This window comes from Poecilia formosa, unplaced genomic scaffold (genome assembly GCF_000485575.1).
Source record: "Poecilia formosa unplaced genomic scaffold, Poecilia_formosa-5.1.2 Scaffold22, whole genome shotgun sequence".
NCBI classification, from domain to species: Eukaryota; Metazoa; Chordata; class Actinopteri; order Cyprinodontiformes; family Poeciliidae; genus Poecilia; species Poecilia formosa.
In genome coordinates, this window is record NW_006799961.1 from 1,559,769 (window position 1) to 1,584,318 (window position 24,550).

Here is a 24,550-nt window from a genome sequence, read left to right on the forward strand (position 1 = left end):
TCCATCCATCCATCCATTTTCTTCCGTTTATCCGGGGTCGGGTCGCGGGGGCAGCAGCTTCAGAAGGGAGGCCCAGACTTCCCTCTCCCCAGCCACTTTTTCCAGCTCCTCCAGGGGAACCCCAAGGCCAGGATGCCTCCGCAAACGCCAGGAGGCATCCTGGCGTTTCGTCCATAACTATTTTATGGAAATTTTGTTTTTAACAAATTATTATGCACAATTGTGAAATAGTAAAAAAAAAAAGGGTAGATAACCCTTACAATGTTTAAAAAAGAAAAATGAAAAGTGTCTTTTGTACATTTAAACTGACATTCTGGATTATGCTTCTTTGCTTAATTGGATGGAGAGCCTCTGTCAACATCCATAATTCATAACATTATGTTCCAATGAGACCTGCAGAGGACACCCGCCTACTTGAACTTCAGCATTTGCAGATTCAACTAGTCGCAGATTTTTCTGTGCAACCCAACTCAGAAGTATTCCTGGAAAATTAACATTTTTGGTAGAGTATGTTTAAAATATATATTTAAAAAAAAAAAAATGCAACTTGGGAAGGTGAAATATCTATGTGCAATGCTACCTAACACGCTATTGGCTGATGTTTGAAAAGGCAGCCAATCCAGGAGCACCATTCATATTCCTTGGCGCCGATTGGCTATGTGTGAACTATTATAATAGACACTTGTATGCGGTTCTAGAGCGTTCTCAAGTATTTGCAAATGTTAGCTGTTTGGGCTTCTGTGGGCCGTACTTCAGAAACTCACAATATGCCAGAAATATGTTCATTTCCTATCAAATACCAGGATGTGTACTTCCCACAGCATCTGTTTTGGCGCTGAAGGAATGTCTTATATTAATGTTTGTTTACTGATGGTTTGGAAGTTTATTCTCACCTTGTAGCCGTTTGGCAAGAGAGCGTGCAAACAGGACGTTAGCCAGTTTGCTTTGTCCGTAAGCTTTAATAGCATCATAACTCGTTTCACTGTTGATGTCATCAAGTCGAAGGCCAGTCCAAGTGTGGGCCACCGACGCCACGACGATAATGCGGGCCGGAGCTGAACATTTGATGAGGTCAAGCAGCAGGTAGGTTAAGAGGACATGACCTTAAGGAAAGTCAGAATACATAAATCATTAAAATAGTTTGTGGCTCTGCAGCTGAATAGCTTTAACTGCTGTGAGGCTCAAGCATTTCTGCTCTATAGACTTTGAAACCAGTCTGTAATATTCACTGGGAATGCTATCAGATTATGTCTTTACAAGTTCTTAATGTCTTGTTTTATTCTTCACATAAACACTGCCATTATTTGGAAGGTGTTGCTCATGCTCTTGTACAGAATCTTTTCTTTAAAGCTCCTGTAGGCTTGTGTCTCGTTGCGTGCGACTTGGTGTCCATATGTGTGTGGGCAAACGTGTCTTGAGCGCATGCTGCTCGCACTGACAGTTTGTGACAAAAATAATGCACGAAAAAATAAACATCGTCTGGGAGTAAGAGACGGTCCAATACACAGTGACAGCTTGAAAAGAAAAGAAAAACAAAAAAATAAAGCTGCTCCAGAATCTTCTCGGGCTGATGTGTTTGTCAGTTGTGTTGCCATTAAGGCTGAATCCCACCTCTTACTTTCCAGCATTGCCGTCTATTTAAACTAAACTCTCCGAAATACAGAAATGAATAAACTCACATCAGTCAGCCAAGCTATTTTATAGATGCCTTAAAACCGCAACATTCAGGAAATATACGCATATAAAAGATATCACTGCAATACAACTTACCCAAATGATTAACTCCAAACTGCATTTCAAAGCCATCCACAGTCTTGGAGTAAGGGCACATCATGATGCCTGCATTGTTTATCAAGATATTCACTTGCTTCTCTTCTGGAAAACATTGACAATATTTATGTTAGTGCAATAGAAACCAGATTTTTTTTTTATTACTGTGTATAAAAATAAACAATCTGTTAAGAGAGTAGGTGGGTTTTGTGGCTCACAAAGTATGGTACTTTTTGTGGTGTGGTATGTTCATGTCATACAGTCTTACCAGATTCTGCAAGCAAAAAGAAGAAATGCATGCAAACGTTTAATTTGACTTAAATAAAACTAAAATCTCTGTCATTCACCCAAAAAAAAGAAGATAAAAATATTCCAAAAGTAATTGTGATGTTGCTATGTAGGTGCATTGAGATCTACTTAAAAAGTAAAATAAATATGAATGTTAAAAGCGTAGCAATGAAAAGTAAGACTGCGTTTTTAAAGGAAACATATATATTGAAAATAAAGTAGGACCAATAAGAAGCAACCCTAGATGTATACCACAACGATTAGTGGCTGAAGAAGATCGTTCATCCCTACACAGTCTTTACTGCCAAATATTTTCTTTCAAGCTACTAAAACCTGTTGGGCAAAACAATCTATTCACGGCTCACTTTGGTCGTAAGTTTAACACCACCTTCCTACCTTTGTTAATAACTTGAGCAAAAGCCCTGATGGACTTTGTGTCGGACAGATCCAGCTTCCTGATGAGGATGTTCTCATTGCCCGTGTCCTCCAAGATGTCGCTCCGCGCCTCCTCGGCCCTCTCCACGTCTCTGCACGCCATGATGATGCGGGCGCCTGAAAAAGCAACAAGACGATGGAGACGCGTAGGCGTGTTCTCCCAGTCACACGCCTTACACTTCATCACAGTCGCTCAGCTCCGGCACATTTGCAGCAGTGGTTTAGAACCGAGAACACGCCGGTGAGTGTTCGCCTCCCTCCGACTGGTGTCTAGCTTTATGCTCTCGCGTCTTGACTTGGTCAAAGCTTTCAGTCTCTGAAACGCGTCTTGTAACAAATAAACAGCCGTACTGTAGTCCTAAAATACATGAGTAGAAGCGTCAAAAGGAGGCACATCGGGGGACAAATTCAACACAAACAAGTTTGCGAGTTCAAAAGAGCATCTCTTTTATTCAATTAGAGGCAAAGAAAGCCACCAACATCAAATAAGTAATGAAGTCCCTAAAAATCTTTGTGCACCTTTGATCATTCTCTAATGATTTCTAAGCCCTCTTTCAGCAGCTCATTTAGCCAACTGCTCCGCGGCATCGCTTTGCTTCCGAGGCAAATTATGAGGCATTCTCCTTAATGAGCTCAGGAAGGGGTTTCGAGGACAACATGCTCAATTCTTTCTCTCACCCACACAAAAATTGGGATGCATGACCATTGAAACTAATATATATGTATGTATACGAAGGCAAGAGCCCCACACTGTACCACAGATATCCTGACAATGAAAAAAAAAAAAACTGGAAAAACTACAGCACACATTTCAGATAGCTCCTCCACACTGCAATTAAGGAAGTGGTGAGCCATTAATCAGCTGGAATGTAGCGTCTGTGTCTCATTATTGTGTCTTTGTTCGTGTTCAGCTGCTCCCAAGTGGGAACGCTCAGTTCCTCTCCCATTTTGGAAGTACCGACTGAGTCTCTTTAAATGCAATAAGTCATTATCAGGTGTGTTATCATTATCAATCACTGTAAATTCAAATCCATTGTTAAGCAGTCCCAGGTCTTGTTTGGGATGAAAAATAAAAAATAAAAAATACAGAATGTAGACTTTGACATGATGAAATTACCAAAAGCATTCAGGATAGAAAAAAACAAAAAACAAACAAACTTGTGATTTGTTCAGATTTCCCTCGGTACCTTAGGATGTTAGGATGCAGCTGCTCCAAGGTATTGCTTCCTGTTATGAATCTGTGCAAACCTAATCATGCCATCCTGTCATTACTTAATCCAATTTACTGATAAATGAAGCCATCTTCTGACAGTAAATTCTCCTAATGCAAGAAAGAATAGAGGAGGTCATTATTCTGTCATCTCCCTTTTGACACTGTTGTTTTCTCCATTCATTTGATATTTCAACAGCAAAGACAATGTTTTTTTTTTCTCTCTCTCTCTCTCTCTCTCTACCTCCCCTCCCCGGTCGTTGTCATGTAATAAAAAAGGAAAATGTTTCCCACTTGCCCTTTCATTTACAGAATGAAGTGGTGCACTCTCAAAAGCATGGTGGTAATTTTCAAAAAGCAGCAGGGGCATACCTCATGCTGCGCCTTTGGCGAACAAACAGATTTAATCATCTATGCAGAACCAGTTTTTACATTACACTGGGTCAGCATGTGTGCGTGTGTGTGCATGGCTGCACCCTCCAAACTCTCTCTTTTGTCGCCTGTCTGGCTCAGGAGGGTAACAGACCCTCACAATGCTCCCTCTGTCTCCCTGATGCCTCATCTGACTTGCATCACTGCCATCTGTCTTTTAAAATGATTGCTTACATGTCCAGGAAGGTAGCAGCTTAATTTCAGCATAACTTATTAAGCCTGTAAGTTATGCAGAGTTTATAAAACCCTGCGAGACAGCTTAACACTTCCACCATAATGTATAAAGTTGAACCAAGACAGATTAAGTGTGATCAGGGCGGATCTAGAAAAATACGTATGGGGTGGCAAGAGGGCAAGAATTTATATATATATGACCTAACATTGGACTTAATTTACTTGATCCACTTGTTGCAAAATACTGTTTTTAACTCTCATTGTTTCAAAATGAGCGTCATGCAGCACTGAGGATTAAATATAATTTCTTAATGTAATATAGTTAATTATTTTTTTATGTCTTTCATACTGCTGCTAATTGATATGTATTACTGGATTGGACAGCGCCTATTAGTCGCTATGTGATGCATTGTGTCCAGAAAACCCTTCTATTCCAGTGCAGGACGGGCAGAAATCTGTCACGAAAATATTAGTAGTTTCTTTATTTATTATCCGATATATCTATTAAATACGATTTAAAATAAAGCTGAGAAAATTGATGTTTGATACATAAATTCTCCGTGATACAAATCCATAAACAGTTTGTTTTCTTTCAATTATGTCAAAATGCAAGAAAGGGCAAATTTTTCTTATATTGGTCAAGCGTTTTATTTATGTTGTAGGAGACGTAGTTTGATGACTGTTATAAATATCGCCACGTTTTGCGAACAGAGGAGGGGATCAGTTCAGTTTTTGTCGCTTGTTTAAGTTTTAGGAATTGCAGCGGCTGCAGTGCGCCACAATAAAGGTGCAATAAAGCTGACGTGAAGAAGAAAACTAGACAAAACCACGTCTATTCTGCCTTTCCTCGCTCCGTGTGTCGGCATTACCCTACACGCGGACCCGTTGCCATGGCATCCGATAGACAACGCCTCAATGAGCAGATAAAGCAGAGATTATGTCCAGGCCTATGAGGGGAAATCAATCCCAAACAACTAACATTTCCCACACACAAAAAGTACGCAAAAACACCAAAAAAGAACAGTCACTCTTACATTATGTTGTCAGGCTTGATGTCTATATTGTCATTATTAATAAATTTTCGCCTGAACACAGCGGAGGTTGATTAGCCCTGCTGTACTGATGAGTTGGTGTGCGGGTTGTCCTATTTTAGTGCTAACTCACACAACCCAGATGTTCACAGAAGAAGTCTGATCTCCTGTGAACTCGGCAAGTTCCTGTTTCCCAAGGTAATTTAAATGATACTGGCCTCTACTTTCCTGCATATGTTAATCTATGGCCTCCTGTCCTATGTGTTACGACCACAGGGGTCCAGGGAGCTCTACAGATCACCCCATTTTCCTTGGTACTTTTGAATACTTACCCAGCCATAGTTTAATTTTAAATCACCAACAGAAACCTGTTCAAAGTTTAAAGATTTGTTCAAAAAGATTAATCTGTATTAAACACTAAAAATAATCATTTTTTCTCAACAAGTGCTAACGGAGCTGAGCAGCACATGTCAAGGTTATCAAAAGTCAATAGCAGGCCACCAACAGTTAGGCTAGCATAACTGACCCACTGCTCACTTTTTCAATATTTTCTTTAAATTGAAACTTTTTCCTCACCTGTTAAATGTGGAACCCTTGAACCTTGTCTATGGCTATGAATGTCTATGGCTGTCATAGGGTTGAATTGACCGCTAAACATTTCGTCCATTTTTCAGATTCTTTGCGTGATTGTGGTATTTTCCTGACCACCGATATTTCTGACTCAATGGACAGCAATGGCGCATGTGTGGCGCACGATAAGTCACGTAAAGTCCAGTCCAGTAACATATATCCATCCATATATATCAATGCTGCTGCCTCGGGTTCAGTTCCTCTCGCATTTCCCTCTACTTGGCAGTAGGTGTCAGGTTACATGTTGCATTCAGTGTTCTCGGAAAAAAAGAGATTCATGCGCTTATAACGTCCGATTTGCCATAACTATTTATTGAATTCACAGTCGCCCCTGTTGCTGGGGTGGCAACAGGGGTGGCAAGGCTCTCAGTCGGGGTGGCAGCTGCCACCCCATGCCACCCCAGTAGATCCGCCCCTGATGTGATTAACGTTTCAGATTAGCTTCCATCACCAAGCAGTGAAAGGGCTTAAGTCCCTGAAGCATAGTTGAATGTTCCATGAAAGTCACAGTGTAAAAAGTTAGAAACAATGAAAGAAGAGAGGCATAGAAACTAAACTGACTGGATTGTACCTCTTCTTGCCAGATCCCTTGCTGTTTCTTTGCCGATACCGGTGTTGGCTCCGGTGATGATCACTGTTTTCCCATCCAACCTCTCCTCAGATGTCCAGCGGTTACAGCATGCACTCCTGGGTAAAAGTAAATTTGGAAAGACAGAATATTGCATTCAGCTCCTTCTCACGAACTCGTGTCTAGTTGAGTTTGCGAGCAAATAAATTAAAACCAATTGAAAAAAAAAATGGAAAAAAAAAGAAATCACAGCAATTTTCATCATATTGAAACCTAGTTTTTAAGTAAAGGCTGGGATCTATTATGCACCTAGACATATCATTCAATACAATGAACTAATTTTGATCCTTGGCCCAAACAGTCTAATAACAATAATAAGACCATGACTGGTGGGAGTTTAATCTTCACTAACGTTCGTTTTCTCTCTCTCTCTCTCTCTTCCATTTCAAGTTAGTGCAGTCATTAGATCCAGCCTCTTAACCTTTTTCCTTCAAAGATTTTTTTTTCTCCTACCTGCAGTTCATTTTTCCTCCAGAGTAATAGATTTCCACTTTAAGATCGGTGGGCGACTTCAGTGACAACCAAACAGATGTCCCTTCCAGTCTCCACCACACGGTGCAGCACTGGCTCCCAGGTTGTCATCTCCACACAGTCTGCTGCGCGCGTTTCGCATCTCCCGGCTGGGCCAATCAGAAGCCAGCGGGCGCATGATTGATTAACAAGATAGAGCCTGAGAACAGACGGCTTTCCTGTTGGCTCCTGCCTGCCTGCCTGCCTGCTCGCCTGCATCTCGTTACGGACTGAGGATCACGCCAAACCTCATGCGTCTTGGCTTTCACTTTACAAAAATTGGCCACAGTTCAAGCGCTTCACCGTGCAACGTGTTTGGAAAATGTGAGAATTTGATCATACGAGGTTTGAACGAAGAAATCGTTTAATTCAGTCGATTTAGAGTCATGTCTTAAGTACTGTCTGCACAGTGTTGGGGCATGCAATCCCCCCTCCCCACCAAATTATCTTCTTTTGCGCAACATTATAAAAACAAGAAACTCATCATGTCACAGGAGCCCAAAATTAAACGGAGATAAAAAAAAATAAAATAAAAAAAAACACTGGAGGGTTTTAAGGAAGAAAGATACAAAAATTAAGTTACCAAAAATCAAAGAGAACAACTACAGCTGACAATAGATTTGATTGATATTAACCCTTGAATCTTTAGGATTGATTCAGCACAAATAAAAGCTTTAAAAATTAAACTGTTAATTGGATGTTTTACACAAAATACAGTAGCTATTGATTACTCTTGTGTTATAGCACTGATGTAAAACTGACTTTTTTTTTTTAGCTTTATTTCAAAAATAAATATATAGTGTCATTCCTTTATCAAAAACATACCTGGAGTGTTGCTTTAATTTTGTTGTTGTTGTTGTTGTTGTTGTTGTTGTTGCTGCAATTAGTAAACACTGAGTGGAACTGCAAGTCTGCTGAACTCATCTACTTCTCAGTCCAACCCTCCTAAGAACACATTTTCAATATGATGTAAATATATTAAAAACGAATTGTTATCGCGTGCCTAAAGCAGATTCTCAGAAAGATCCGGAGCTTTTTAAAGAGACAGAGGCCCAACTGCAAGAGGTCACATTACAAGGTCAAATTTCTTTTAAGTCACATTTGATATACAGAGTTGTTAAAACAACTGGAGGTAACAAACTTAACTTTGCTATAAAATCGCTCTATGTGCCTGGAAAATACAACTGCCCCTTTAAATGAAAACAACTTGTTTTGGGGTTTCGGTCGAGAAATACAGTTTATGTTAGTAAATACATCATAACATTAAATACATCAAAATAATGTTAGCTAGCAATGAAAGTAGCAAAAGCTCCAGTAGGACAACAAAGAAGATGGCAATAAAAAAATTAAAAAAAAACACAAGCGCACAAGTATAGTAGTTTTTATTTTACCCATCTTCTGGCCGTTACGCCCTTCACTAAGCTCGCATTTAATCTAATCGTGTATCTTTTATAAGTTATGTGATTTAAAGACTCAAACTTAAACAGTGATTTGATTGTAGGCCAAGTTGTCTTATAACATGTCAGGGACATGGATGATGTTCAATGGATTTTAACATTTTGTTCACAAGATGGAAAGGGTATTTCTGAAGTGCATATTAATGTTGCTGCACAGTGCAGTCAGATTTGTTTATCTCCAGCGGATGCCCAGCAGGTGGCAGCTCATGGCCCACAGCTTCAGAGCGGTGCCATCATCTTCTCCTGCCCTGCAGCTGTCTGCTCTGGCACAGTTCCTGGAAAAACAGGAAGATTGAGGTAAAGATTTTTTAAAAGGTGAATTATTAATTTTGGTAGGTCTTTTGTTTTTCTTTCTTTTTTTTGTATGTTTGTCTTTTTACTTGGTCTTTTATAAAAAATGTTTGTGGTTTTATCCACTTCATCTCACACAATCTTGCTTTACCATAAAAAATACAAAAAAAATTGGCTTCCTTAGTTTTATTATATTATATAAAACTCGGCATTATTTAATTTCCCCCCACTGACCTGTAGAATCCACCGGTGAGCAGCTCATTCTCTGGAGTAACGATGCAGTAGATAGAGGTGGACGCTCCCTCTGCTGGGGTTCGGATCAAGAAACTGAAGATTTTAGCTATGTCCACAAGAGGGCGCCTGATGTGCCTTGTAATTTCGGTGTTTACCATGCCAGGGTCCACAGAGAAAGCCATCACACCAAGAGCTAGAGAGGGGGGAAAAGGGAGAAGTAGATTTTTCCACCCTTCATTAAAGTTTGAAATGTGTTGGTAAGCTTTATGTGGCTAATATTATTTAAAGGGGCAGTATTGTGTAAAATCATCTTTTTTTCAGTTTTACATCATGTTATAATGTTGTTCCCTGACTTGTTGCCTTGATTCTGTCATGCAGGTTTGAGAAATCCTTTAATCTCCCGTGGCAACCATTCAAGTGTGCAAAACGCCTGGGGGGACTAAGGACGACGCTCCTCATAGAAGCTGAAGTTTGCAAGCCTCTGAGCTTCTACCTCACAGAGCTCCTCTCCCCTGCAACTCCCCCACTCAGCTCCTTCAGAATAGCCAACAGTAATTAGCAAACACCTGCTGGATCTGTGCATCTGCTGAGCTCATTATACAAGGTACTTCTCTGTGCAGCGCTGCTAAAAACGTCGGTAAAGAGTTAATGGAAGAGCGATGTTCCTGACAGACGGTAGAGTGTCAGAAAGAACAAGAGTTTCTTAAAGAGACGCAGAGGATTATTTTCAAGGTACTAAATTATGAAGTCAAATTTGTTTTAAGTCATATTTGATATACATGGAATTTTTAGATCATCTGATGTTAACATAGTTACTTGATTATGTTAGAAAATGGCACTATGTGCCAGGAAAATACACAGTGCTGCCCCTTTAAACAACAAAGCAAAATCTGCTACAAAATGACTAACGCTTTTACTTTATATGTTTGGAAACATTGAGATAAGTAGGTGTGACTTGTGGAAAACGTTATTTTTTTCACTAAAAATGCTTCTGCTTGCTCATTTCCTTGCTTCGAGCAGTTGTGGCTGAGGCATGAGACTCTCACACTGGCAGCAGATGTGGACCTTTTATTTTTCCGTACACAAGGAGGAACACTCATATAGTCAAAGACAGGCAGTCAGTCTTAAGGCCTCCGCCTGACACACACAAACACATGCAGACACAAAAAAAACACCAACACACCCTACCCTCAGTCCTTTTGGCAAGCTCCCTGGTAAACAGCACGTTAGCCAGCTTGCTCTGAGCATAGGCTCTGACGGGATGGTAATCTTTATCCCCATTCAGATCATCAAACTGGATCTTGCCCATGGCGTGAACTGCGGACGACACGTTGATGACCCGGGACGGGGCAGAGTGCTTCAGCAGGTCCAGCAGCAGGAAAGTCAGGAAGAAATGACCTGAGGAAGAAGAAACGGAGCGATGTGTTACAGAACTGAGAGAGAGAGAGAGAAAGAACTGGTTCATTCATTTCTTAAAAGAGAGATTAAAGCATCTCAGACTTTCTAACACCTTTATCCCTTACCTAAGTGATTGACTCCAAACTGCATCTCATACCCATCCATCGTCCTTGCATACGGACAGATAGCAACACCTGCATTGTTGACAAGGTAGTCCAGGGTCTTCTCAGCTGAAAAACAGAATAGTGTCGTATCCCTCTGATTTTTGAAATCATTTCTGATTCTGTCCTGTATGCATTGTGTCCTTGTTTCACCCACTGTTGTAGATATTCTCGGCAAACAGGCATACGGACTTGGTGTCAGCCAGATCCAGCTGCCTTACGGCCACTTTAGCTCCGTTCACTTCCCTCATGATGTCAGATGCCGCCTGCTCTCCTTTCGCTGTGTCTCGGCACGCCAAAATCACTCTAGCACCTACAAAGACAGATTAATTCCTCTGAACGGTGATGGGTTTTTGCCTGTACATGCAGGTGCGTATTTGAGCAACATCGTGGTTTTGTTTTTGGTTGTCATAAAAATTAACAATTTGTAGTCAATGTTCCTAGTATTAAATTGGCTTAAAATCTGATTTAAGTCAATTTGATATACTTTTTTTTTTTTTTTTACAACTTAAACACTTTCCACACTGGATAATCTGAATAACAAATGAAAGAAAGTAATTTTTTTTTAAAATTTGAAAACATCTGAGTGTGCCTGCTTGCCTCTAGCAGCTAGGTCTTTGGCTGTTTCTTTGCCTATTCCGGTGTTTGCCCCTGTTACTATGGCCGTCTTCCCCTCAAGACGAACATCTGACGACCACTTGGGATTGAACAAAGACCTGAGGAATAAGAAGTCACATTGAAAAAATCCTTCAAAATTTACCCTCTGGTTTGTTGAACTTTTCTGCTGTTTACGTACTCAAGAGATTTCTTACCTGATAGTTTGCATCTTTTTGTAGGCTTGGGAAGAAAACAGGCAAGATAACTCTTAAAAATCCGAGTGGGAGTATCGTCTATAGAGGTTTGTTTCAGGGCTCAGGTCCAGTGATCTGACAGAAAGAGAGACAGAGACTGGAGAAAAGGGAAATATGTTGCCCCTCACGGGTTTACAGCCTTACTGGGAAGTTACTTTTTTAGTATAAATGTCCTTCTGTTTGGGTTGAGTCAGTGTAACTAATGAAATAAGGCTGAATCTATAATTCGGATTCTGATGAGCAGCCACATGACAAGTGATCTTGTACAGTAGTTCAGAGATATAATCTTTAGCTTTTATGCTATGCCAAATTAACCAATTATTAAACCAGCTATCAGATGACAGACGCTTGTCTGTCATCTGATATCGACAGACAATACAGAGCTATATTACCAATATATCTACATAATAGCTACATTATCTATATTTCAGGTGTTTTGCAATGTTTGAGAATAACTTTTACAGAGTCAAAATCAGTACAGATAATGTTTTCAAATTCATTATACGTTTTTGATGTCCATCAAAAACGTATATGTCTTGACACTTGACAAAAATTTAAGTAGCAACCAGAGACTACAAAAGCCTTCGCTGTCAAGGACTTCTGCAAGGCAGCAAGTGAAATTCAAAACTTGTTTTCACAGGTGAGACCACTGAAATTTTAGTCTTTTATTAGAGTGGACTTTCTGGTGCTTTCCACAGCTCGGAATCTATCACCTGTATTGAATATGGTAGGTAGGCTCTGATCCCACCTGCCGATTAGGCCGACACCGACGTCTCATTCAGTCCTGAGAAGTGTAACATTACGTTCCAAATGCAGAACATTAGCCAAAAGTGGGATTCTCCCACTTAGGTGTACTCCTCAATGTCTTTAAAATATAAGAAGGAAGTGCTTAGTGAAAGTCCAAAGTGGTGTTGCAAGTGTATCACTTGACGATTTTCGCATTTTGTCACAATCTTTGATGAATTTTCATGAGATATTATTAAAAAAAAAAAGATAAATAATTGCACAATTTTATAAGTTGTAAGAAAAATGATGCAATTTTACCAACAAAAAACTAAAAAGTGTGGTGTGCATTTTTTTCCAGTTTTATTCTGATTCCTCAAATGCTGATTGCCTTCAAAAGTAGCCTAACTGTACATTATAAGAACGTAGAGTCCAGTTTAATCTCTGTATAAAATGAGCTTGTTTTAATTCAATACTCTCTTAATATGGATGAAAAGTAATTGTTCCAGTGGTAGGTTATTTCACTTATTACATTACTTATTAAAATGTCTTGTTATAAATGAAAACATCTGCCAATGGAACTAGCACTTTTTCATCAGTATTAAGGAATGCTTGATTTAAAACGAGCTCCTAATACGTGACCATCATGAAAACCAAAGGACACACCAGAGATAAAGTTGTGGAGCTTGCAGGCTGTAAAATTGTGCACGCTACAAATTCTGCATTCATGTAATTGGCAGGAAGGTTTTGGCTTATATTTGTATACATGAATATGAGTACTGATGTGCTTTACTCAACAGTTTAGGAGGATATCTTTTTTTTTGTTTTTTTTGTTGTTTTATTTTTCTAAATCTGCTTCTGAAATAAATTACAAACACGTGTTTGTGCCCTACAACTGTTTACCCCTGGAAATTTATCTGTCCTTACATAAAATCACCACTAGGGGGTACACGTAAGCAACTTGCTACATTTAACACATACACATATAAATGTGCAGTCACATCTCACTCACTTAAAGCTGGAAAAAAAAAAAAAAACTTGTTTTAACTGTAAAGACGAGCTCTGTGCCGCCTGGCCAACCATGTCTCATGTAAACTATGTGAAAGCTAGTCATAACTTCCTGTTTTCTCCAGAAACCATATAAATAAGCAGAGATCCGCACTCACTCGCACACAAACACACACGCATATATAAACATACCCCTGCTGACCCAAACCAGGCCTAACTGAGCTCTGCCAGCTCCTCTCATGTGGTCTCCCTTTGACGCTAGCTGGTCTGACTGTTCGAGCAGTTTCTCCTCACAGCTGCTCGCCATCCCCTGGCTTGATGAAAGGCTGTCTGTCTGTCAGCGCTGGGACAAACACAAAGGGACCTTGCCACATATATAATTAGCCTTGCTTCATAGCGATTATAGATCATCGGGAGGAGGACTCTTTCATTGTAATTTGTCCATCCCAAAATAGGAAAGTTGACAGAGAGCAACCACAGAATGCCGGATGGCTGCCATCTATGAAAAAAAAAAAAGACTCAGACTTTAATTTTGAAACATATTTAATCTTAATCAAAATAGTCTTTCATTTATCCATTGCATCAAAGTTGATTGATATGTACATGATTTGTTAAAAGCTGCGTACACATGGAGAGGTTGTGATTGATCAGTGCAGTGAACCCAGCAAGACAATAGCAAAGCTTAGTTTTGTTTTCTTCAAAGGTTTTCCTTTAGTCCTTCCCAGAAGACACAGGCTCTTTCAGGGCCAAACGTCGACACGCTTTGCACATCCCACTCGGTTGTTTTAGAGTGCACGGGAAAAAATAGTAGCTGGCGTTTCTGTTGGCAGGTGAAAAGATCCCAGTTTACATGCAATTTTTTTTTTTTGACAGTTTTGAAAGTGAAGCAGTCTTCAAGGTCATTGTTTTAGCTGGACTTTTTTTTTTTTTTTTTACGCAAGAAAGTGAAAATGTGAGTAAATTTTCCCAATTTCACCTTTTGTATGAATGTGATGTGATAGTATGTGACATGGCAAAATAATCAGAAGCTGCTTTCACAGCCGAATTAAGGGCTTAGCTTCTACTGAAAGCCGTAAGCACAAATGTATTGATACCCTAACAGATTTAGATTTTTAATTATTTTCATTCAACCAAGAACTTTGTTTCTGATTGGAAATGAAACAGGCGTCACTCGGAAGTTAAGTTTAGGAGAAAAAACAAATCTATCAGCATATATTTACATTTTATTTTTGCAGGTCAAAAATTATTTCTCTCCTTGTTTAACAATTGATATTACAGAAGTGTAATCCATTTTGTACATTGCTACTGGGATTTTTGTTGAATTTCCATCAATTATGAGCTCAAGTCTTTGAGAAAGGCCTCATTTCAATCATTCTAATTTTTAACTCCATCCACATATTTTTCCATCAGATTGAAGTCAACTCTGGCTGGGGAACCCAAAACGTAAAAATAACCTCGTCAGAAGAAACATGTAGGTAAAATTAAAACATTACTTTAAGGATTAATCTGTCACGGGTATAAATAATGGTGGGCTTAACTTAAATGTATATTTGAAAAAAAAGAAAAGAAAGAGAAACAATGACTGTGGCAATAAAATAAAAATATTTCAGCACTGACTTTGCCACATTTGGTCCTGAAGGGGCCTGAAACAGTTATGGACCCAGGTAAATAACACAAAAGAGCTTTTGTAAACACAAACATTATGATTCCCACGTTAATTAATCACCCATATGGCACACAAAAATGAAAAATAAAAAATAAAAAGAAAGTAAAAATAACTGAAATATTGTAATTCCCAACTGGTGTAAGTGTTAAATGATGAAAGCGTAAGGCTTAACAGTGAAGCGCCATATTAAATATTGACAAATTTTATAGATGCTTCACATATTCTTTAAGTAAAAAAAAACATGTTTGACGAGAACTGCATTATAATAGGAGCCAAAACGATATTTAGAAAGTAAAAGGATCAAGAACAAACCTTTTTCAGAGGCCCACTAAACTTTAAGTTTATGATGGTTTGCATTTTGCCTCAGTTGCACCACATGATCAAACACATCCTCCTCACCGAAAACCAAACATAGGAAAACTCGTACTTCTTTCACAAATAGATAATGCTTCTTTAGAATATATACAATCATCTATCACTTCTGAAATTTTGGACAAAGAGCATTAAGAATTTACCTTTAGAAAAACAATCTTTAAAAACATTTTGATTTTCTTCATTAAAATTTGCAAAATAAAACAATCCAGCAATAAAATAGCTTATCAAATGCATAGCATTTTTCTCGTAGACACGAATTGCACGTCGGGTGCAATAAGAAGACAACAAACAAAGTCTCTGTACAGATTAAACATTTGTCAGATCAGAACTTGATGCGCTTTCGTAATGCAAACAATAGGCTTCAGCGAGCTTCACTCAGTGAAATGCTTAAAATTCACCATCATCATCATCATCATCTTCTTCTTCTTCTTCTTTGTACAGACTCTGTGTTCTGCCAGGTCTGAGTGTGGCTAACAGAGTACAGTTTCAATTATATATATATAAAAAAAAAGAAAAACATTGAAAATAATTTCCACATGGTGGATGTTTTGTTACGTGAGGAAGCTCTTAAATCATCCAGATGTCAAACTTAGAGAAGAGTTTGGAGACATAAGTATGGAGGATGAAAAGTGAGAAATTAGATATGTATTAACTATTAGTGTCAAGATCCAGCTGAAATTTCCATGCAACAAAAAACCTTTTTTTTTTTTTTTTTTTTTTTTCCCCCCCAGCATGAACTCAGTTCCCTAGAAAATTACACATCACTGTCTGGAAAGAAAATTGTTTCCAACTATGAAAGTCTGGAAACAATACGAGAGATGAAATGTACGTAAAACTTAAGAAAACCAAACGTTGTCTTTCTTTGGTGTTATTTTAACAATAAACCCATTACATGATTGCGACAGACTTTAAGCTTGCAGAGATGATCGCCCTTCGGACCCGCTGCTCGTCGCCCTTCACTTTCCCAGTATCATCTCTTGCACTGGCAGAGTCTGTTCTCGCAAGGTGCTATGGGAAATGGAGTCCCCCGGGGACCTAAGGCAGCTCTGGAAAAACGGGGCCGTCTCGTTGGCTTCTTCCTGCACGGGGCTCCCGAAGGCGCCGTCCGGCCCGCCCTCGTCGCTGCTCTGAGACGTCTGGCTGACGTAGACGACGATGACGTCACCGGTGACGTTCATCACCTGACCGCTGGAGATGAAGGTGGTGTTGTGGCTGCCAGAAACAAGACCTGAACAGTGAGAAGCAGAGGAAATGGTTGGGTTTACGACAAATTGGAAAACAATTTTCATGTCAAGCGCTGGAAGAAAAGAAAAAAAAAAAAAAAAAAAAGAACAGACATTTTGTGGTGTTATGTAAGATTTTGAACTTCCTCCATGACACAAAGCAATAGATTTTGAAGCAAAGTGAAGAAATGAGCCATATGTTGGCTAATCCTATGTGACTAAGACCTTAAGCCCAGTGGCAGAGTGGGCTCAATGACAATGCAAGATGGCCACAAAGAGGCCATTGGCTGCTCTGTCATTTCCTTCCAGCCAATTTACAGTCTACAGAAAGTTTAAGACTTTAAGAAAATCCAGACATGAACATCAGGAATGTCAGGGAAGTTTAGGGATTTAGTAAGAAGGCAAAACATTGTTGCCATTTAGGCCAGTTTATGTGTAATTCAACGACAGGAGTTCTGCTCCGAGTGTAACAATCAATCGTTCAACCTGGTGCGCATTTTTCCATAAGCCTATTATGCAAGTTAGCAGATAATTCGGCATTTTTGTTGCTTAAGTCACATTTCACCACATTGATCCCCTGTTTCCTATTTTATCCCGCCTCCTGTCTGACTTTCCAGCCGACCCACCGTGACTCACAAGTCGCGTCTCATCTGTTCCGATCTAGACACACACACACACACACACACACACACACACACACACACACACACACACACACACACACACACACAGAATCAGAGCAAATATCGGGAAAATCACTCTAGGTAGTGTGTTTTTAGCCTCATAGGGCAAACTTAACAGAACACCTAGACATGTAAAAGTTTAGAAGACAAACACTGTCAGTCCCTCATTTAGAGAGAGTGCCTCTGTGTTCCCTGTCTCAGAGTCCTTTCCCGGAATGCCAGTCTGAGAAAAATGTGTCACTCAACCACAGCTTTCAAAACAAAGCTCAGTGGAATCTCACAGGCTTCTTGTGATTTATGTGATTTATACTTTCCTAAATCTGCTCGATTTTTTTATTTATTATTATTATTTTATATTATAGATCGTGAACAAGTGGAGCAGCTCTATTTTATCTCAAGAGTGACTTTAAGCTGCAGAAAAACACTAGAGAGGAAACTCTGAACAACATCTTTTTGTTTATTGTTTGGTTAAAAGATATTTTAGGTGCCCAGGTAAAACCGCGGCCTTCTCCTTAACCTGTAAACAGCACGCACGGGAAGTGGTATCCAATCAGCTGTCATTACAGCATGATGGGAACTCATGTTGGTCAGTGGGCATGTAATTAAAACACCGAGTCACCAGTGAGAGTCAAAAAAAAAAAAAAAAAAAAAAAAAAAAAGGGATGATGTTTGTGTGTTGGGAGGGTAAGGTTATAAACGTATTACTCAAGCTGTGCACATCTTGCTTCAATTAAAGCTGTGGTCACTTTGCGCAACCCTATGGAACTCTGGGTAAACAGGAGCTTTTGTGCTGTAGATGCACACAGAAACACACACATAGACAGACCGAGCGGTGTTTGCTCCAGTGTGGTTCTGGTGGTTCTCAAACGCATCAAACACACACACACACACGCACACACACACTCACATATCTTTTTCCCGCTCCTTGTGTGGTCCGTCCTCCTCCTTCCCCACAAATCAGAGCCCAAATATCAGAACCGACTTTAATAAAACATGCTTCTTGGAAACAGTCAGAGCTCTGATTGCTATTCCGACACCAAACCGCTTCACTCAAGGCTCAACTAACAACGCGCCAGTCTGACCTGAGCAGTGTACTTATCAGACAGTTACTGATTTACTATCTGGATAATAATGTTTCCCTCTGTATTAGCAGCACATACCTCTAACGAGAGTGCAAGTTTTAGAAAGTTGCATTAAAGACTTTTGAACAACTTTTTCCAAGATTATCTTGATTTAAATTCAGGAACTTCATCCTCTTTGTGTTTTTTTTTTCTTTCTTTTTTCTATGTCTTTACTGTATTGCAGTAAGAGTTATCTGTAGGTGGCTTCAAGCTGGCTGGTGAAATGCTCTGCTGTCATGCCAAAAACACAAACAAAAAAAAGTTATAAAGAGACATTGACATAAAAAACAACTTATAAGCAAGATTTGTTTTATTTCCATCCCCCCAAGAAACTCCTATCAGCAACTTTCTGGTGTGTTGTTTATTTTTTCTACCAGTTCCAGTGTTAAATGTTTACTAGAATTTAAAGTTTATTGATCTGTGAGAACGTGCTCTTGCATTATTATGTTATCGCCAAAAAAATTGGTCTACAAACACCAATATTATCATTTACCACAATAACTCCTGGGACAATTTATCTCCCAGCAAAATTTGTTACCGTTTAAGAGGTTTAAGAGTTTTTGAGACCCAACAGAAACTATAAAGAGATTTTTTTTTTCTGACAATATATGTAGTTTTGTCCACATTACAAAGAGGACTGCATAAAAAACCCCCCGAAAGAAAAACCATTAGGCTAATGTTGCATGTGAACAGTATATTTTGCCAATGGAGAGATTTTAAATTGAAATGAGCACACCTGTGGTATATACTCAACGGCTGCAAATTTCAATATTGAAGTTTTCACAGACCAGGTGTGGGCAGTGGAGAACGGTGAAGAAAAAAGTGTCAGGAAACAAAAGTGAGCTAATCAAGATCAATATCATAACAGCTATTTTCATAAAAGAACATCACAATCGAATATGGTCCTCACATTGCACAGGTGCAATTAAATGCATCACACAATGATATGTCTCATAATCATTCTTAACTTACACCCTGGCGTATGTATTTCGTACCTGAGGTAGGAGTTGGCTCAGCCAGCTCACTGTGGAGACTCTCAGGCGAGGACTCCAGTTCCGACTCCTCCAAAGAGGTCTTGTTCTCCCTGCTGGGCCCGCAGGAGCCTCCCTGCCCCGGCTCCGGTCTGGGGGCCTCTTGGGGCTTGTCCAGGTACAGTTCTCCAGCAGATGTGGACATCATCACGGCGCTGACCAGGGTCATGGCAGAGGCTGCATTGTTTCTCGTTGAGTCAGATTCTGTGCTTGCCAGTCTATATAATTCGTCCTGTTTTATCAGGGACTTGTCAGACAGGGTGGACCGGAGCTGCGGCGTCGCCAGAGCCTGGGACAACGGCAGGCAGAGTTCAGGAAGGGGATTGGATGGGGGAGCCGGAGAGGAGGAGGAGGAGTGGATGAGGGGAGGACAAACTGAGACAAGTGATCTAACACACATCTCACTCATGGACGAGCCAGTCTTTTCCTGATCGACCTTTTCCTCTGGTATTCGATTATTCCTTTTATCCTCTTTTCTGTTTTCCTCTCCGTCCCTTTTACCTTCGAGGCCCCCGCACGAGCACGTTCCCGATGTCCCCGGAATAACCGCCTGGCTACAGTCTTCGTTCTCTCCCACTTCGAGTGGCTCGCGAACAAGACTGACGCACACGCAGGAACCTGCCAAAAGCGGAGACGCATTAACAACCTCCTCCTCTGACAGTTCCTCTGGTTCTCCGGATCCTTGGCTCTCGGTCTCGGTCACCATCTTATCCCGAGGCCCTTCCTTTTCGGCCATTCCCTCTGTGAAGGGCAGAGTGATCCTGACGCAGGGAACAGACGCCGGGAAGGTGGACGGGGGGTCAAACTCAGGACTGTGAGAAGCTTGGCAGATGAGTTTGGTCATCTCACACGGCGTACATTTGGAGCCAGCGACTTCTGGTATTCCTCCTCCTTCAGCTCCACTGCGGTAAAGAGGGGCCAAAGTCTCCTAGAATAAAACAAACAGTGAAAGATGAAACTGAAATCAAGTTTATTTCTTCAGAAAAAAGTGGTGCATGTCAAAACTTTGTGTGTTTCTTTTTCATGCTCGAAGTATTTTCAATGTATTTTATTGAGGTTGTAAGTAAGCAAACAATGTAAAGTAGCCCTGAATTGCAGTTTGGTGGGAAAATCCTACATCAGCGTTTCAAGCATTTGTACTCGGCACGTGTGGTGGAAATCTATTCGTGTGTTAAAATGGCCTAGTCAAAGCATGGGCATGAATTCTATTGAGAATCTGAAGAGCGCGTATAATTTCCTTTCACCTTAGAATTATGTCCAGCACATAAATATCCAGAAGAGTGTGAGAAAAAAAAAAAAAATAATTAAATTAAATATTAACTACTAGTTACCTGTTGTATCCTGCTCCTCTTCAGATTCTGGACACAAGATCGGAGATTAACTAAAAATATATAACACAACATACAGTGTTACATATTGAACTGCCGAGCAGAAACGTGCTTTTGTTTTTGTCACGCGTAAACTCTGAGTGAACATGGTCAACACCGAGAAAAGGATTTTTAAAGCACAAGTCAAGAAGACACGGTCAAGGAATTTACAAATGCATTTTAACTTACCAGAAAGTAACTTGAGTTTGTCCTTGTAGCAGAAAAGCAGCAGAATGAGGAGACACAGAACAGTAATCACTGACAGCAATGAAACTATAAACCAGGAAGGTGCTGGACCTGCAACAACAGATAGATGAGTTTGCTTTGGTGGTCTGCGTCTTGTTCCTTAGTACACATAAAATGCCCAAAACATTTTGTCTTCAAAATCCTTTGAGAATTGAAACTTTAAAAGTGACAGAAATGTCTTACCAACGACAAGTGGTCCACACTCTGCATCGGCCTGAGCGCTGCCTGGTTGCTTCTCGCTCTTGCCCTGAGCCTTACAGCTGGGAAAAGAAGGCAAAAGTAAATAAATAAATAAATAAATAAATAAATAAATAAATAAAATAAAATTTTAGCTAAATGCATACTTGCCAAACTTTAGAATATTAGGTTAAAATATGCAGAATATGTTTGAAAAAAACTCGCAGAAATACACGTAAAAGTCACCTTGAGCACATTTTTACGTAGATATAAATCTAAAGGAATATTATTGGATGTTTTTACCATTAGATATGCAACAAGATGTGAAAAAAAGATTTCAAGGTTGGATCTGGGGCAATTGGCTACATAGAGAAGGTGAAATTACAAGAAGGAACTCAGATCTGGACAGAAGTTGATGACTCTAATAGCCAATGGTACAGAGAGCTGCTCCAGTGCATTTATTGTCCACAGAATGCCACGGTATTCCAGGGAATTCCTTACTTGGTCCACTCTTTGCATTGTTCCTGATTCTCCTTAGCAGAGTAGAAGCCAGTCTTACACGGAACACAGATTTTCTTTCCATTTTTTGACCCTGGTGAAGAAAAAAACAAAACAAAACAAAAAAAAAAAAACTTACACACACATTCATTATTGCAATACATCAGTGATGCACAGCCATCCGTTAATAGCTCGACATGCTTGGATGTGTTTTCTGTTAAACCGTCTCACCAGCTTCTTCCTCCAGTCCGAAACCAGGCTGACAGGTGGGTATCTTCTCGCAGTATTCGCAGAACATAGGCAAACACCAGAAACCAGGCTTGCATTGACACTGTTCTTCTCTCTTCAAGTCTTCACTATGAGCATTTCTTTTCATAAATCCCTTACCTGCAGGCCAAAAGAAGTGAGCAGGTTAGTAAAGATGCAGACACTTTCTTCAGGATCTTGTCTTTTGTTTTTTGTGAAAAACCGCAGACGCTGACCCTCATCACAGAACTTCTTTTTGATACATTTCATCTCTGACGTCCAGTCAGGCTGATAGGTATCTCGATTGCAGTCTATGCATATGGTGTCTTGGGATTTATTGCAGTGAGAAAACACACGCTGACCTAGAGAAAAGGCAGCCAGAGGGACACAGACAAGATGAAAACTACACATACATGATTACAGTAGGCACCCAGAAGCTGCAAGAGGAAAATAACTTGGGTATGTGCGAAATTTAGAACTTCTTCCCTCTTTTTCTTTTTTGTAGTTGCTACTTTTAGCATTAAAATCCATCTATAACCTGTGTGTGACTGCTTGTTGAGAACATTTGTTGAAGCTATTTTCAGCCAAATGTTGCGCTTTTAAACATCCTTCCTCTTTTGAAATGACTTTGCAAGTAAAAAATAAATAAATAAATAAAAAAGAACTCTGCTTCCTGCTGATTCCATTGAGAAAACTGTATGAACGCCACCCTCCGCTTTTAGGTGCCTTATCACCATGTGTGCACAGATGAACTTCTTGTTACCTGGCGGACACTTGCAACACACGGAGCCGTTCCAGTCGTAAGTTTCTTTGCACCGGGCCGATTTGGAGATTGCATCCTGAAAGAAAAATGATATTATTTTTACTGCATTTGTACAGGACGGATGAGGCTTACAAATCTATATGACTGGTTTATAATTTTTGAGATCTTTTTCCAATATTCCAACCACCTCTTAAATGTCAAAAAAAAGAAGAAGAAGAAGAAGAAGAAGAAAAAAATCTATGAGGATTGTTGAGCTATTTCCAAGACATGCTCAGGAATTTTTACACCCTCTCAGAAAACCTTACCAGAGCTGCATTTAACCTTTAAACAAGCAAATGAGGCTCTAATTAGACGGTGCTCAAACTCTTGCAAAATGCTGCAAAAGTACGCCGCTTAGGCTGACACACATGCTGCACACACCCTCGCATCTCTCCAAACCTGCGGCTTGTGAACTCCTCGCCGCACTGCTGAATTAGAGAATCTGGATGTTATGACAGAGGTGATGCCAAAGCCACAAACTCTATATATAAAGGTAGAAAAATATAAGCTAGGGGACTGACTGCACTTTGAACTGTGACCAGCCGTCTTCAGGTTCTCGTTATGCCGTTTTCAGTTTAAGTTTCCCATGAAAATATGCAGTTGTTTATGCTGTGGCTTGCACTGTAAATAAAGGCTGCGGCTGTACAGAGCTTCAGTTCACCACTCAGGTAACATTAAGGAAATTAAGAATTACATATTATCCATTGAAGCCGTTACATTTTGATGAATAATAGTAGTTTTTACAACATCATTAACTAATTTACGTATAAAAGTCGGGTAGTAACGTAACTGAATCTTTGGTTTTCTTTACTATTATTTATATTGATTGTGCTTGGTACACCTCACATGTTTGATGTTATTTTTTTTCTTGGAGATTTCTTCTGGGTTTTTTTTTGTTTTGTCTGACTTAAATGTTCCAGGTGTTCAAACTAATTTTAATATCTGACAAAAATCAGCTTAAGCGAATAAAAAAAGTAGTTTTCAAATGATGATTGCATTCATGTCTGATAGCGCCAAATCTGGCTGCAGTAATAGTGTTTGACCTCTTTAAGGTCACGGCATCTCTATCAAATGTCTGTCCAGACTTTGACTAGGCCACTTTAACACACATTTTTTTTTTTTTTTAGTTTTCTTTTGAATTTTTGTTATTCCCTTAATTATGGAAAGATATCCAGGAGGTCCTAGACTGTCACACCACAACCACCAGGTTTGACTGGTAAAATTACTATTTTTGATCTAAAATGCTGCGTTTAAGCCAGTTTGACTTCTTTTTTTTTTTTCTTTTTTTTTTTTACGTAAAAACAAAATTTAGGTGTGAGAAGAAAGAAAAAAAAAAGAGAAAAAATCTGGGTGAGGAAAATACTAAACATTTCCGTTGCACATGGGCTGCATTACAAATGAATGCATTAACTCGGCGAAAGTTTAAAAATGCCTTAAAACCTGGTTAAGTTCCCCTGCATCAGAGCACATTCAATCATCAGACACTTTCATCAAGTAAAAGTCGCAACAGCAGTGTGACATTTTGTTTTACTAAAACTTTTTACATCTTCCATCAGTTTTTCTCACCACACCTCTATGCTAAACAGTGTTTAGTCTCCACGTCTGTCTGTGCAGCCTCGGGCGACGGCGGCTCAACAAGAACACTGGCTCACATTTAACGACCTCCTCTCAGACGCACACAGCGGCCAACCTTTGTTTTATATCCTAACCAAAGGGATAATGATGCACAGCACTCATAGCTCGCACCACAGAGCTAATAAAGACCATGTGCTGCAGTAAACTGAATTGTTATTTCCATCCATCCATCCATCCATCCATCCATCCATCCATCCATCCATCCATCCATCCATCCATCCATCCATCCATCCATCCATCCATCCATCC

The 24,550-nt window shown here is 39.7% G+C and overlaps 3 protein-coding genes across 6 annotated transcripts in view; all 3 read right to left on the minus strand.

The window, feature by feature from the left end:
• LOC103135255 (retinol dehydrogenase 12) overlaps positions 1–7,322 on the minus strand; it is a 10,926-nt gene extending 3,604 nt beyond the window's left edge. The window contains exons 1-5 of one of the 3 annotated variants that reach the window (XM_007547887.2): positions 7,052–7,322; positions 6,542–6,657; positions 2,455–2,610; positions 1,771–1,875; positions 894–1,103 (exon numbers count right to left, since the gene is read on the minus strand). In XM_007547887.2, coding sequence (XP_007547949.1) covers positions 894–1,103; positions 1,771–1,875; positions 2,455–2,610; positions 6,542–6,657; positions 7,052–7,062 — 598 coding nt within the window. In that variant the 5' untranslated portion in view covers positions 7,063–7,322. Of the gene's footprint in view, positions 1–893; positions 1,104–1,770; positions 1,876–2,454; positions 2,611–5,343; positions 5,458–5,916; positions 6,281–6,541; positions 6,658–7,051 lie in introns of those variants that run through there. The other 2 variants (XM_016669381.1, XM_016669382.1) reach the window with 2 other exon arrangements.
• A 1,151-nt stretch (positions 7,323–8,473) lies between these two features.
• LOC103135256 (retinol dehydrogenase 12) lies at positions 8,474–13,543 on the minus strand. 2 transcript variants are annotated; one of them, XM_007547890.2, is made up of 8 exons: positions 13,424–13,543; positions 11,462–11,575; positions 11,250–11,365; positions 10,807–10,962; positions 10,614–10,718; positions 10,279–10,488; positions 9,091–9,283; positions 8,474–8,840 (listed from the first exon to the last, which is right to left on the minus strand). In XM_007547890.2, exons 2-8 carry the CDS (start codon positions 11,473–11,475, stop codon positions 8,738–8,740), a joined length of 897 nt encoding a protein of 298 aa, XP_007547952.1. In that variant the 5' UTR covers positions 11,476–11,575; positions 13,424–13,543; the 3' UTR covers positions 8,474–8,737. The 2 variants fall into 2 exon arrangements, with proteins under 2 accessions (XP_007547952.1, XP_007547950.1); XM_007547888.2 differs by lacking the exon at positions 13,424–13,543 and having other exon boundaries at positions 11,462–11,701.
• A 213-nt stretch (positions 13,544–13,756) lies between these two features.
• tnfrsf11a (tumor necrosis factor receptor superfamily, member 11a, NFKB activator) overlaps positions 13,757–24,550 on the minus strand; it is a 13,778-nt gene continuing 2,984 nt past the window's right edge. The window contains exons 2-10 of the mRNA XM_007547891.2: positions 22,628–22,703; positions 22,101–22,226; positions 21,850–22,005; positions 21,622–21,712; positions 21,127–21,203; positions 20,887–20,994; positions 20,662–20,711; positions 19,295–20,258; positions 13,757–16,500 (exon numbers count right to left, since the gene is read on the minus strand). Of these exons, the coding sequence (XP_007547953.1) occupies positions 16,229–16,500; positions 19,295–20,258; positions 20,662–20,711; positions 20,887–20,994; positions 21,127–21,203; positions 21,622–21,712; positions 21,850–22,005; positions 22,101–22,226; positions 22,628–22,703 (1,920 nt within the window). The 3' untranslated portion in view covers positions 13,757–16,228. The remainder of the gene's footprint in view (positions 16,501–19,294; positions 20,259–20,661; positions 20,712–20,886; positions 20,995–21,126; positions 21,204–21,621; positions 21,713–21,849; positions 22,006–22,100; positions 22,227–22,627; positions 22,704–24,550) is intronic.

What these genes read in the sequence shown, in the direction of transcription:
- LOC103135256 (XM_007547890.2), bottom strand. An exon ending in CAAAGACCTAGCTGCTAGAG is followed by an intron (nt 10,963 to 11,249) that starts GCAAGCAGGCAC and finishes CTGTCTTTGTAG; the next exon opens with GTGCTAGAGTGATTTTGGCG. An exon ending in GCTTGCCAAAAGGACTGAGG is followed by an intron (nt 9,284 to 10,278) that starts GTAGGGTGTGTT and finishes CCCCCTCTCTAG; the next exon opens with CTCTTGGTGTGATGGCTTTC.